Source organism: Pipistrellus kuhlii, unplaced genomic scaffold, assembly GCF_014108245.1.
Source record: "Pipistrellus kuhlii isolate mPipKuh1 unplaced genomic scaffold, mPipKuh1.p scaffold_m20_p_6, whole genome shotgun sequence".
In the NCBI taxonomy this organism is placed as follows: domain Eukaryota; kingdom Metazoa; phylum Chordata; class Mammalia; order Chiroptera; family Vespertilionidae; genus Pipistrellus; species Pipistrellus kuhlii.
This window is the reverse complement of record NW_023425562.1, coordinates 3240001-3253067: the sequence shown is the minus strand read 5'-3', so window position 1 is coordinate 3253067 and position 13067 is coordinate 3240001. Positions and strand designations below refer to the sequence as shown.

Sequence of the window (13067 nt, the reverse complement as noted above, 5' to 3'; positions counted from 1 at the left end):
GCTCATCTCTTGAAGGACAGCTCTGGTTCTGACTTGCTTTCAGAAATGAGCACCCTGTCCCGCCAACCTTCTCAAAAACTCAGTCCCGAGAAGACTCGCCAGCTTAGTTTGAGGCGTGGGAGGGGCCGCAGGCGGCATGGAGCTTCATTCCCCGTATCTCCGGGGCCTGACAGGTGTCTGAGCAGCTCCAGGCACGGAGGGCGTCGCTCCCGACTTTGGGTCCAAGAGCACAGGGGCAGCCACGGCAAGTCAGCAGGATCCCCTCCCCTTCCCCACCAGCAGCCGTTCTTCTAGAAAAGTCCCCGGCCCACATTTCATCCTTTCTTCACATTTGCACCCACTGTTTCTAAATTGGATTGTGGGGGAATCCAGTGACCAGACGGCTGAATGGAAACCCCTTAGATAATGGGGCCCATGTCTATTGAGCCCCATTGAAAAGTTTCAGAAGGAAGCAACAGCAAACATCACCATTCTGCCAGCCCCAGTCCCGTACCTCGTGGGAAAGAGAAAAGTAACTATCTGCGATGGATTCTTCTCTAAGGGCTCCCCCACCCTCTTTTGGAATGGGGAAAGCAGGAGCCGCCCTGGAAGGCGTCAGAAGTCAAAGGGGAGGCAAGCCTTGGGACCGTCCCATTGTCCAAGGCTGTGACGACAGCCTGAGTAAATTTCTAGAACTGAAGAAAAAAAAAACAAAAAACTGGTTTGCATCTCTATTTTGGGGAAAGCTGCCATTGAGAGATCATGATGTCATCAATAGGATGATGTGTTCTGATGATTTATAGAAAGAGATTGTCAACTAGAGTCTCATGCTGATGACCCAGGCTTGTGCTATTAGCAAAGATTCAGTGATAAACAGCTCAGTACGTGGTTACTCACTAATAAAATATAGCATGGGGACCCATGGATGCGGGCCTGAGCTGAGTGCCATTCCTCAGGAACTGCAGTCAGTGTGCTCAGTGCCGCCTGCTCCTGGTTTTGTGCGGTGAGGGTGGTTCATGGGTTCAGGGACTGGAACAGTGTGAGTGTTTGGTTGGCGCTTCAAACAGGTTTCTCCAAACATCCCGGGAGGAGACAGGAGACGAGCGAAATGAGGTGGAACAGACCAGTTTCTCCTCTGTGGTCAGCGTTTCCTGGTTTGCAGAAGGATGAGTCAGGCGCCTGTCACTGCATGGAGGGCTGAGAGCACCCGCTTTTGTGTGTTAATCTCCCCTGCTAAGTGCGGCCCTAAATCATCGGCATAAGCACACTTCACTTCAGAATGTCAACGTGTTCCCATCCTTTCCTCCTCTCTCTCTCCTCAGCACACTCTGGTTTCGGGGTGGGAAAGAAGGCTACATCCCCACCAGCTGCCCGGAGCCCCATTCAGGCGATGAACGAGAAGCCGGTGGGCGGTTCCTGAGCCTTTAATTGTGGAAAGGGCCGATTTCGGAGAAAACCGGCAGCTCCCATGTAGCCACCATGTGGGGCCTCAAAACAGTCCTTTTCCGTGGTACTCCGGCCTCGTCTCATTTTCCTGTGGCCTGGGTAAACAGACGGGGCGGGGACCATCGGCTTACAGCTGTTCCCATGGAAAATATTGCAATCACTAATAAATAATAATAATAATACAGAAATGAACTGGGTTTCACCTGCTCACATTGGTGAACAGACCTTTGCCCAGCCCCGTATATGATATACAGTTGTCTTTAACTTAGGCTCATTTTTTGGTATCACTGAACTATTGGCCATGAGATTTCCAACAAAACAAAACAAAACAAAACAAAACAAAACAAACAACCCCCAACCAAACCAGAATAGCAACACACAGCTGGAATGAATCCGTTACACATGGAAGGCGGTGGGCGGCAGGAGGGCTGCTGGACGTTTGCACAAAGAGTTTGTAAACTAGAACGCGGGCCCCCCTCTGGCTGGAGCGGCTGCGCCCCTGTGCTGCCCCCTGACCCGGGCAGGGCCGGGCGGTCCCGGGCCGGTGCCCATGGCCCGCTGGGCAGGGCCCCGCTAATCCGGGGCGGGCTTATGGGTGCGGCGGGAGGGGGAGCCGGGCAGGGGCGAGGCCGGCGGGGACCCACCTGGATCTCCGAGGCGGACTGGGCCCGGAGGCGGGGCCGCCAGCGCTGGGGCCGCGTCCGGAGCCCCACCCCGGGCGGCGGTAAAGCCCCGGGACTCCAGGCCCGCGCCCCAGAGGCCCGAGAGGAAGTGTCCTGCGCCCCGATCCTCCGCCGCCTGCGCCCCGCCGGCCGTGCACCCCCCGCCGCCCGGACCCCGGACCCGAACCCCTTGCCGCCCGCAGCGCCCATGGCGGCCGCCCCCGCCCCGCGCGGAGCCCCCCGGCTGCTGCTGGCCCTGGCGGTGAGTGCGCCCCACCCGTCCCGGCGCGGGCTCCGCTCCCACCCCGGTCCCGGGGCGCGGGGCTCCGATCCCAGCCCGGTCCCGGGGCGCGGGGCCAGGGAGCGCGGCCGCGGGGAGGCGGCGGGCCGGGCGGGAGGCGGTGACCCCGCCGCGATCCCGGGCGGAGGCGGCTCCGCGATGCGATAAGCGATCAGCGGGCGCCGGGCCGCGGGGAGCGGGGAGCGTGGCCTCCGGCGGAGCCCGGCCGCCCGCCTCCGCCGCCCGCCGCCTCCGCGCGGGGCCGGCCCGGGGAGAGGAGGGGTGGGCGCCGGGAGGAGCGGGGTCCGGGGTCCGGCCCGGGGAGAGGGGGCGCCGGGAGGAGCGGGGTCCGGGGTCCGGCCCGGGGAGAGGGGGCGCCGGGAGGAGCGGGGTCCGGGGTCCGGCCCGGGGAGAGGGGGCACCGGGAGGAGCGGGGTCCGGGGTCCGGCCCGGGGAGAGGGGGCGCCGGGAGGAGCGGGGTCCGGGGTCCGGCCCGGGGAGAGGGGGCACCGGGAGGAGCGGGGTCCGGGGTCCGGCCCGGGGAGAGGGGGCGCCGGGAGGAGCGGGGTCCGGGGTCCGGCCCGGGGAGAGGGGGCGCCGGGAGGAGCGGGGTCCGGCCCGGGGAGAGGGGGCGCCGGGAGGAGCGGGGTCCGGCCCGGGGAGAGGGGGCGCCGGGAGGAGCGGGGTCCGGGGTCCGGCCCGGGGAGAGGGGGCACCGGGAGGAGCGGGGTCCGGGGTCCGGCCCGGGGAGAGGGGGCACCGGGAGGAGCGGGGTCCGGGGTCCGGCCCGGGGAGAGGGGGCGCCGGGAGGAGCGGGGTCCGGCCCGGGGAGAGGGGGCGCCGGGAGGAGCGGGGCCTGGGGTCCGGCCCGGGGTGAGGGGGGCGCGGGGGCAGGTGCCGGTGCGCGGGGTCTGGAATCCGGGCCGCCCCGCTCCGCCCCGGGGCGCGCTCCGGGAGCCGACGTTTCGGTTCGTCCCATTTCCATTTCCCTTTTCCCTTTCTGGTGCCCCGGGGCGACCTTCGCCTTCGGGTTGGAGAAAAGACCCCCAGATCCGGCTCCCCCGGGCACCGGGGCCCCTGCTCCGCCCGCCCGGCCCGCCGGCCTGCCGGGAGGAGGGTGCCCCGCGGGGAGGAGGGTGCCCGCCGGGAGGAGGGTGCCCGCGGGGAGGAGGGTGCCCGCCGGGAGGAGGGTGCCCGCCAGGAGGAGGGTGCCCGCGGGGAGGAGGGTGCCCGCCGGGAGGAGGGTGCCCGCCGGGAGGAGGGTGCCCGCCAGGAGGAGGGTGCCCGCGGGGAGGAGGGTGCCCGCCGGGAGGAGGGTGCCAGCTGGGAGGAGGGTGCGCGCCCGGAGGAGGCTCCCCGCGGGCTGAGCGCCGGGGCCCCGGAGGGTGAGGAAGGGGAGGAGGGAGAGGATGGGGAGGACCGGCCCGGCGCCCCGGGAGGAGAAGCGCTAACCAGGCCCCTGGGGGAGGCGCTCCTCCAGGCGGGCTCCTCGGAGGCACTGGCTTTGGTGTGAAGTCAAACCCAATGAGTGGCAGCCGGACCCTGGGAAGGCTGGCGGGAACTGGGGGCTGAAATACCGGGGCAGCCACCGCTCTCACTTTACAGAGAATCCCTCAGACTGTTAGGTGCTGAGACTGTGGTTGTTACTATGGGAAGGTCTTTAGAAGTTGTTACTAAGTCTATATTAGTTGTTACTAAGGATTTTCCTCACCCCCGTGGACCCCAAACCCTTCCCTGAACTCCTGGGTCCTTGTTCATTTGTTTTGTTTTGTTTTGTTTTGTTTTAAGGAAAAGGGATGGTTAGTCACTGGCAGTAAATAGCATCGCCTTGTATGTACCCCCACACAGAGCTGTCTGCATGCATCGCAGAGCCTTTTAGAAGAAAATGTGCGGTGAATAAATGCATGGAATAACACCCATGCGGTCCGCTTAGCTTCACAGCAGGATAGACCAGAGGTGGGGTGGGTGGGAGAGGGCAGGGGCCTGGGTGCCCCTCATTCACTACCCTCTGGGGGAGCAAGGCCTGAGGTGGGGCCCTAAGCGGACCCAGGTCCTGAGCATCTGCAGAGCTGGGTGCCTCAGTGGGTGTGGGCCCTGTGGGGAAGGTGCACAGAGACTATTGGAGTCGGAGACATTATTCAATAAGCGTGACTCTGGACGCCCTTGACATTTCACGATCCAAATACATCAAGAAATCCTTCCCCATTCAACCCCTTCCCCCTTCAACTCTGGCTGCTGCCCAAGCACCATGGCGCTTCTCTCTCAAACCATCAGGCGATTCACTGCCAAGTCCAGTCGCTCCTCGCACAGCTCCGCCTTGGAGATGGGGCCTTAATTCTTTTTTCTTTTTTTCTTTTTTTTAAATATATTTTATTGATTTTGTACAGAGAGGAAGGGATAGAGATAGAGAGTTAGAAACATCGATGAGAGAGAGTCATCGATCAGCTGCCTCTTGCACACCCCCTACTGGGGATATGCCCGCAACCAAGGTACATGCCCTTGACCGGAATCGAACCCGGGTCCCTTCAGTCCCCAAGCCGACGCTCTATCCATTGAGCTAAACCGGTCCCGGCGGGGCCTTAATTCTTGAAATGCACTGGTCTTTCCCGGCCACTCAGAATCGGATGCCCCATTCTGGGTCTTGTCCCTAAGATGTCCCACAGGTGCCTCCGTAGACCACATGTATGTTGTTAGGGTGGATATCTCCACTGAACAACAGGCCTTCAGTATGATGGCGGCACGCCATTATCCCCCAGACAATGCTGCTTTCCTCCTGGTGGCCTGTGTTTCAAACACCTCGTTTTTCTTTCCCCGCTGTTCCCCTCCTTCCATCCGTCTTTCGGTCCCTTTAAACCCACATCCAGAAGTGTCTCCTGGTGCCTTTCCCTCTCGCCATCACCTCGGCTCCTTCTCTTTGCCTTTGCACATAACGCCACGATGAATAAACCTTCACAGACGTTATCTCCTCTTTGGGGAGTGGAGCATGTTCATGGGGATGGTTACTAGAAATGGGATTGCCAGATAACAGTATAAGCGACTTTGTACTTCTCACAGGTGTCACCGCTCCCTCTCCCCTCCAGAGAGGCTGAAGGTGACTAGCCAGGAAGCTATTTTGTGGTAGATAGCATATCATATTAGTGAGGAGATAGATATACACACAGTGCACCACACTGTGTGGAGGTGGCCTGAGGCCACAGGACTTAATCTAGGCAGGCATCTGCCAAAAAGATAAAGCTGAATCCATAACTCATGCAGGATACCGAGAAAATTCCAAACAGATGAGGGATATAATTGTAACACATCTACCATACAGATATCAGAAGAAAACAGGACGAATTTCTACTGAAATCTGGAGTAGGAATTTATGGCTCGGACTTCAAAAGCCATGTATTAAAATTGAGAAAATCAATTCCATTAAGACATACAGACACAAACACTTGTCCATGGCAGTGCACTATGCCAATGTCAGAGGCAACTGACAGGGTGGAAAAACACATCTCACGTCACATTTTAAAGGTTTAATGTAATGTATCGAGTGCTCTTCTGAACCAAGAACATGGACATGGAAAATTCCTATAAAGTAACAAAAGCGGCCCATAAAAATGTCTCAATCTCATTCATAAGAAAAAAAGGTGACTTTAAGGCTATAGTGAGTCACTTCTGATTTGGCCCACACTCAGAACAATGTGAAGGAATTGAAAGTCCCATAGCTGGTGAATGGGACAAAAATTGCTACCTTTATGGACTGTAGACAGGTATATCCCATGCAAAACTGAAGCTGTTTGACTTCTCCCTTTCCAGATCAGATGCATTGAATACCTTTCAGTTCTTCATATACGAATATCACATTATTTTTTATTTTTGAGACTGTAGGATCTTTTAATATGTGCTGAGGCTAATATCCTTCCATTGCTTTTCTTTTTCATAATTTTCCTGTCTGTTCTTAATTATTGATATTTTCTTATGGCCTTTGAAATTATCTTGTCTAGTTCCAATATATATATATATATCTACACACACACACTGTTGGGATTTTTATTAGGACGATGAAATTTATAACAGTGAAAACCGATACGTTTATGTTGTTTATTTTTCTTTTCCAAATAAAGATGTATCTGTTGCAAGTCCACTTCTGTGCCCTTGGGAAATATTTTCAGATTTTCCTCAAGTAGGTTTTCCATGTTTCTTGTTAAATTTATCCCTAGGATTCTATTTTATTGCTTTTGGAAATGGCTTATTCTCTTCCATTATATTTACTTAGCTGGTTTTATTTATGTGAATGAATACTGACGGCTTCTCTATTTTGATTGTTATTGCTGCTCCTTTACTGAAATCCTCTTATTGTTCATGGGAATTCATTGGTTGGTTTACTGGGGTTTTCCAAGGTAATAGTCATATAAAATGCAAATAGAGATTTCCTCTTTTACTTCTTCCTTTCCAATTCATATGCCATCCCCTATCTTCCTCTTGCCTGATGTACTTTAACTAGAGGCCCTGGGCACGAATTCATGCACCTGGAAAGGAACTGTGAGTCACGAGGCTGCGGCAGGCACAGGGGCAGGTCTCAGCCCATCCTCCACGCCCCTTCCCGGCCCTTCCAGCTGTGGCCCCCAGTCCCCGGTCTGCTGGCAGCCCCACTCCCGCCACTGCCACTCCCACATGCTGATGGCACCAGCCTGGCTCACACCCACTGATGGCACAAAGCAATTCGGGCTGGCGCCAGCAGTAGGTACAAGCAGGGCCGGTGCTGTCAGCGGGTGTGAGTGGCAGCTGCTACCCTGATCACCCCTCAGGAGCAGGGGGAGGTGGAGAAGCCCTCATGGGCGATTGGGGCCAGCAGCTGCCGCTCGCACCTGCTGACAGCACTGAGTGATTGGGACCAGCACCCATTGCCGGCAGCAGGTGCAAATGCCCAGCAGGACCCCAGTGCACTGGAACAAAGAATTTTCAGTAACCACGAGAGGCTCCCCCCAATGACAGCGACCAGTGCCCTGCCTTGGTCTGATGCCCCCTGCTCACCTGCTCCACCATCCCGCTGTGGCTGATGACTTTCATGTTCTGTGCTCTGTTGCCTGCTGCCGACATCTGCCATGGTCTGCTCGTTCTCCCCTGGTGGTCAGTGCACGCATAGCGACTGGTCGTCTGGTTGTCTTGTTGTTCTGCCATTCGGCCTATTTGCATATTTGGGTTTTAAATATATAGATGTAACATTAACGGTATACAATGGCCTTCGAAAGTTTGTTTTGTTGCTGAGTTTAGTGTGGCTGCCATTTGTGCTTTCCTATTCATGTTGTGATTATAATCTATATATATAAAAGCCTAAATAAACATTATGACCAGATGACCAACCAGAACGACTGGTCGACCAGTTGCTATGACATGCACTGACCAACAGGGGGCAGATGCTCAATGCAGGAGCTCCCCCTGGTGGTCAGTGGGCTCCCACAGCCCTTTCCCTAGCCAGCAAACCTCTTGTGGTCCCTTCCTTTGTTTAGCAGGCTGCATCCGGCATGAGGTTCCTAGATCTGGTGAATTCCTGGCAAGAGGTTCCTAGACCAAGCTAGTGACAGGAATGTGTAGCCCAGACCCCTGCAAGGGCCACTTTACCTCCAGCTCACCCCTCCGATGAAGGCTTTGTGTTTGGGCCCAGGCTAATGTGGGTGACACTTGTCTTAGATCTAAGGTGGACCCATGTTTTGTTTTCACTCTTTTCCAGGGAATTAAAAAAAATAAAAAGTCAAATCTTTTCGGATCAGAAGTCATATCTAGTTACCACTCTGTGTCCCTCCTTTGCCCTGACTTTGCCAAGCAATTTCTTGCTAAATGCTTTAGGATGTCTCCGAAACAACGTGTCCGTCATTTTCATTTTTGGCATGGGGGGTTTGTCTGACTGTCCTGGCTGCCTTTATTGGAAATGAAAATGGTTTCCCGGTTCCAATCCTCACCCAGGTCAGACTTATTTAGTCCAATGGAGAGGTTCTTATGCAATTTATCTGCTTAAAACCAGTCTTTGTCTGAGTCTCTATAGGAAATAAGAGCCATGTGCTTGGTTAATGCTTTCAGGATTTGTCCACACCCACTTGTCTGAATACATTTCAAACGTCTGTTCTCTCGTGCTGTATGCATCGGCTCTTCCAGATTTTCACGTTCAGGTCTGTGTTGTCTCTGAGCCTCTACACATGCCATTCCTCTGCCTGGAACATACAAACCCTGCTCCTTCTTGGCATGGGTAACCATGTCGCCACTCTTCAGTGACATCACCGGGCTCTGACCAGGGGCTAGTGTCCCCGTTCTCCCATGGTGCCCTGTGCTTCCCGGTCACAGCCCTTTCCCTACTTCATTGAAACTGAAGATATGCCTTATCCTTGATTCGAGTGTTTTGTGAAGATCATGTTTACTGCGCTGTGTCTGAAGCATGATAGACATTCCTAAATATTTGCTGAATGCGTCAATGAATGGGTGTAGAGGACACTTATCCAAAGTATTGTCTTCATTCATTCTTCCCTTCTCCCCCGTTTTTACGTAGTCCAGGTGACCATCCTCCCACTCTTAGATTCCTGCGATAGCTTCCAAACTGGTCTCCGTGCTTCCATCTTTGCTTCTCTGTAGCCCATTGTCACATAGCCACCGGAATGAGTCTGTGCAAATGAAGGATGATTTGTGTAAATACTTGCCGGAATAGGCCTCTGCAGCTCCTACTCCTGATGCTGCTCCTCTCTGCTCTCAGTGAAGCCTGCACTCCTTCGTGGGGCCTTTTAGACCCTGTGTGATGTGCCCTGACTGTCTCTTTAATATCGTCTCCTGTCACTCTTCCCGCACTGTGGGCTACTACGAGGGCCTCTGTTTTGTCCTCATAAAACTCAACCAGTTCCTCCCAGGACACCTGCTCTGCTGTGTCCACGCAGAAGATTCTGCCTTTGCTGCATTGGTTGGTTTGCTTCCTCATTTCATTCACGTGTTGGGTCTTCCACTGTCGCTCTCCATGTCTTGTTGTTCTTGTAACGTTTATATCTTGGCCTCATGTGACCTTTGTGCATTTGTGTGTTAACTTGTGGAATGTCATTATGATGTCACCTCCATGAGGTCAAGGACTTTGCCTTGTTCGTTGCTGTAGCCTTTGAACTCTGCCCAGCAGCTGGCAAGCAGCCCCAGAAGGTTGGTTGAAGGAGACAGTGGATGCTTCTTGCAATCCCCTGAGCGGGAGCCCTCAGCCATCGGCCTGCACCCCGGTTCTCTCTGGACTGTGCGGCCGGGACAATTCTGCCCATATTCTAACTCCCAGCCCCAACACGCTCTTCATGGTGTCTGTCCCCAGTTTCAAGTGAAATGTAGTTCTGTGTTACCTGATTCTTCACATGTCATTAAAATTAGATAAAGATTCTTTAATGTGTGTTGGAAGTAAAATATTTTTTTAAATATATTTCTATTGATTTCAGAGAGGAAGGGAGAGGGAGAGAGAGATAGAAACACCAAGAATGAGAGAGAGTCATTGATTGGCTGCCTCCTGCACGCCCCTTACTGGGGATCCAGTCCTCCACACAGGCAGGTGCCCTGACCGGAACTGGAACTGTAAACTTCTGGTTCCTAGGTTGTTGCTCAACCACTGAGCCACACCTGCCCGGCAGAAGTAAAATTTTTATTCAAATTTTGCTGATTTTAATTTATGTTTATAGACTTTGTAAGTAATGATGTAAATGTTACTTTTACTTCTCTTGCATTTGGTCAAACTATAGAAGAAAAACTGCATTTTTCAGAAGCACCCATTGTAAAGTCTCAGAGAAAATGTCATTAAATTGCAGTGTGTTCAAATATATATTTTATTGGAATCGGTTGGTTCACCATAAATCACTAACTCATTAAAAATTTTTAAAGTAAAATATTTTCTAAAATGACCTTAACTCTCCTTTATGAGAAGATGGACCTTCAAAATAAGTTAGTTTTTCAAGGGTGTTTTACATGGAAATGGGCCGCATCACCCCCAGGGCAGTGAGTCAGTGCTCCTCTTTAAAAGCACTGCTTTTTTGTTTTTTGTTTTTTAATACATTATTATTGATTTCAGGGAGGAAGGGAGAGGGAGAAAGAGAGAGAGAAACATCAGTGATGAGAGAGATACATTGACTAGCTGCCTCCTGCATGGCCCCTCCTGGGGATCAAGCCCACAACCCAGACATGCACCCTTGACCGGAATCAAACCCAGTACCTTTCAGTGCACAGGCCTACGCTCTAGCCACTGAGCAACACCAGCTAGGGCGAAGCACTGGGGTTTTATTTAGGCTGTTTTATTTGATTTGGTACCACAGCTCAATTAGGAAATTGGCAATTAATAGAAACATTTTGCTGGCTCATTAATTTGTTTTTATTTCTCTTTCCTATTTACACACCTGAGCTGCCTTCCTAATGGTTTCAGTGCTTGCTTGCATAGGCTGTCTTTGTTTCCTCAGTATACCACTGAGTTTGGGAAATTATTATTAACTTTATTTTATAGGATAGGACAGTGGTCGGCAAACTGCAGCTCATGAGCCACATGCGGCTCTTTGGCCCCTTGAGTGTGGCTCTTCCACAAAATACCACATGCGGGCGTGCATGTACAGTGCGATTAAAACTTCATGGCCCCCGAGCAGAAGTCGGTTTTCGGCTCTCAAAAGAAATTTCAATCGTTGTACTGTTGATATTTAGCTCTGTTGGCTAACGAGTTTGCCGACCACTGGGATAGGAGACAAAGCCCAAGACGGGAGGGATTCTGAGTGTACATTCTCTGTGAAGGAGTGAGCCAGCACTCAGTCTATTGTTTTCTTCTTACCCCTGATACTGTTTTCCGATTTTTTACTCCAGTGTAATTATGACCTTATTTTGTTAATTATATAAACTGATTTATAATTGTGCAAATTTATATATGCATTAAAAGTGTTTTTTAACTCATAATGTTGCATTGATTTTTAGATCTTCATATATGCCTGTGATGCATGCAAAACAGTGACATTCCATGTTCCCTCCCAACTGGATGCTGGGAAATTCGTGGGTAGAGGTAAGACACTGCCGAAGTAGGTAGAAGTCTCATTTGTACGATCTTATAAAGTGAGTGAGTGTAACTTTCAGAGGAATAACTGGGTTGGAACCAAGAGTTAGAAATAATATAGCACATTATCATTTATAATGCTTATGGTATCATTCCAATGAAAGGAATATTGTGGTTTTTTTAAATTTAAAAACATGATCATATAAAATAGATAAAATGTTTACTTTGAGAAATAAGAATTAGTAATATTCACATTAATTGAAGGAGATGATATATGTGTTAACATGTTTCTGTGAAATTGAGAAATTGTGTTGAAACTGTTTCCTAAGTTTAATGGTACTGTTTTTGGATTTTTGTCCAAAAACAATACCATTAAACAAAACATGTTGGCATCTTATTGACATTGATTTTCACATATTGTTTTTTCAGTATTTAAATGTTTATATAACTCAACTGTATAAGAAAAAAAATCGGACCAATGAGAACACAGAATATGATGACCATTTAATAATAGACATAAATAATTCAAGAATATCTTAATTCAATAACTCCCCATTTTAATTCTCTAGATTCTACTTACTTCAAATGTACTAATTCCATGTAATAAAAACTTTTTTGGTGTTAATTTAAATATTCAAACAATGGGGTTTACATGCTTTTATATCAAGACAAACATCTCTCTATAAAAGGGCCTAGTGTATGTGTTAGCAGTGATGTGTGTGCTAATTTGTGTTTAGCACAACTTAGTTAACCAGAGTTTTGTATGTTGTTTTAAAAACAGAAAGTGTGAAGTGTCAGTGTAGTTAATTTTCCGTTGTTGCCCCCATGCGCACGTTGCCGCTAACACCACGCGCTAGCGTGTTCCCTCACGGGCCGCCCTGCCCGCTGTGTTGCAGTGAACCTGGAGGAGTGCTTGCAGTCCCCCGATCGAATCCGCTCCAGTGACGCCGATTTCCGGGTCTCAGAAGACGGATCCGTCTACACGGCCAGTGCTGTTCTCTTTTCCTCCGCGAAGAGACATTTCACCATCTCCCTCTCCAACGCGCAGGAGCACGGAGACCAGAAAATACAGGTCCTTTTGGAGCATCAGACACAGGTACCCGACTCCAGAGGGAGGGGAGGGAGGGTGTCCTTCAGGTCGCCCATTACCGGGAACATGTGCAGTCAGAGCAGCGGAGGGACAGTGCAGCTGCCAAGGACAAAGCCATGACACAGTGGATCCGTATTCCCACAGGAAAGGACTGTGCGCAGGGGCAGGAGGGCAGTGATGTGGGACAGCGAGAGCTGAGCTGAGCTACCTACCGCATAGGAGCTGAGACCAGACACGAAGGAGCACTTTCTGCCCGCTCCGTAGAATCTATTTTTTAAAGACGAGAGTTGGAACTGTATCCGGAGGCCTCTCGGGGCCTTAGACAGCATGGTCTTGAGGGTTAGGAAGGAGATGGCTACCAGGTTGTGGTTTGGACCTGACCTGTGCCTATGACATGGTGAGGCCCAACTTGCAGTGCCTCCTGTCCAGCCCCGGCCGCTCTCCCTCAGCAGCTGGAGTTGTCACCGGTCTCCCCTCGCTCTGACCGCTCTCCCTGACTCCTGGCTCTCCCTCCTGCTGGGGAGGGGAAGAAGCTCACACTGAGCCAGAAGGGCACACAGCCTGCTCCCTCTCTCGGCCACCTCTCCCTCCATG

The 13067-nt window shown here is 51.9% G+C and overlaps 1 protein-coding gene across 2 annotated transcripts in view; it reads left to right on the top strand.

Moving 5' to 3' along the window:
- The first annotated feature begins 2001 nt into the window (after positions 1-2001).
- LOC118707837 (desmocollin-2) overlaps positions 2002-13067 on the top strand; it is a 28940-nt gene continuing 17874 nt past the window's right edge. For both annotated transcript variants that reach the window (XM_036418666.2, XM_045574351.1), the window contains exons 1-3: positions 2002-2349; positions 11308-11392; positions 12280-12479. In XM_036418666.2, the coding sequence (XP_036274559.1) occupies positions 2017-2349; positions 11308-11392; positions 12280-12479 (618 nt within the window). In that variant the 5' untranslated portion in view covers positions 2002-2016. The remainder of the gene's footprint in view (positions 2350-11307; positions 11393-12279; positions 12480-13067) is intronic.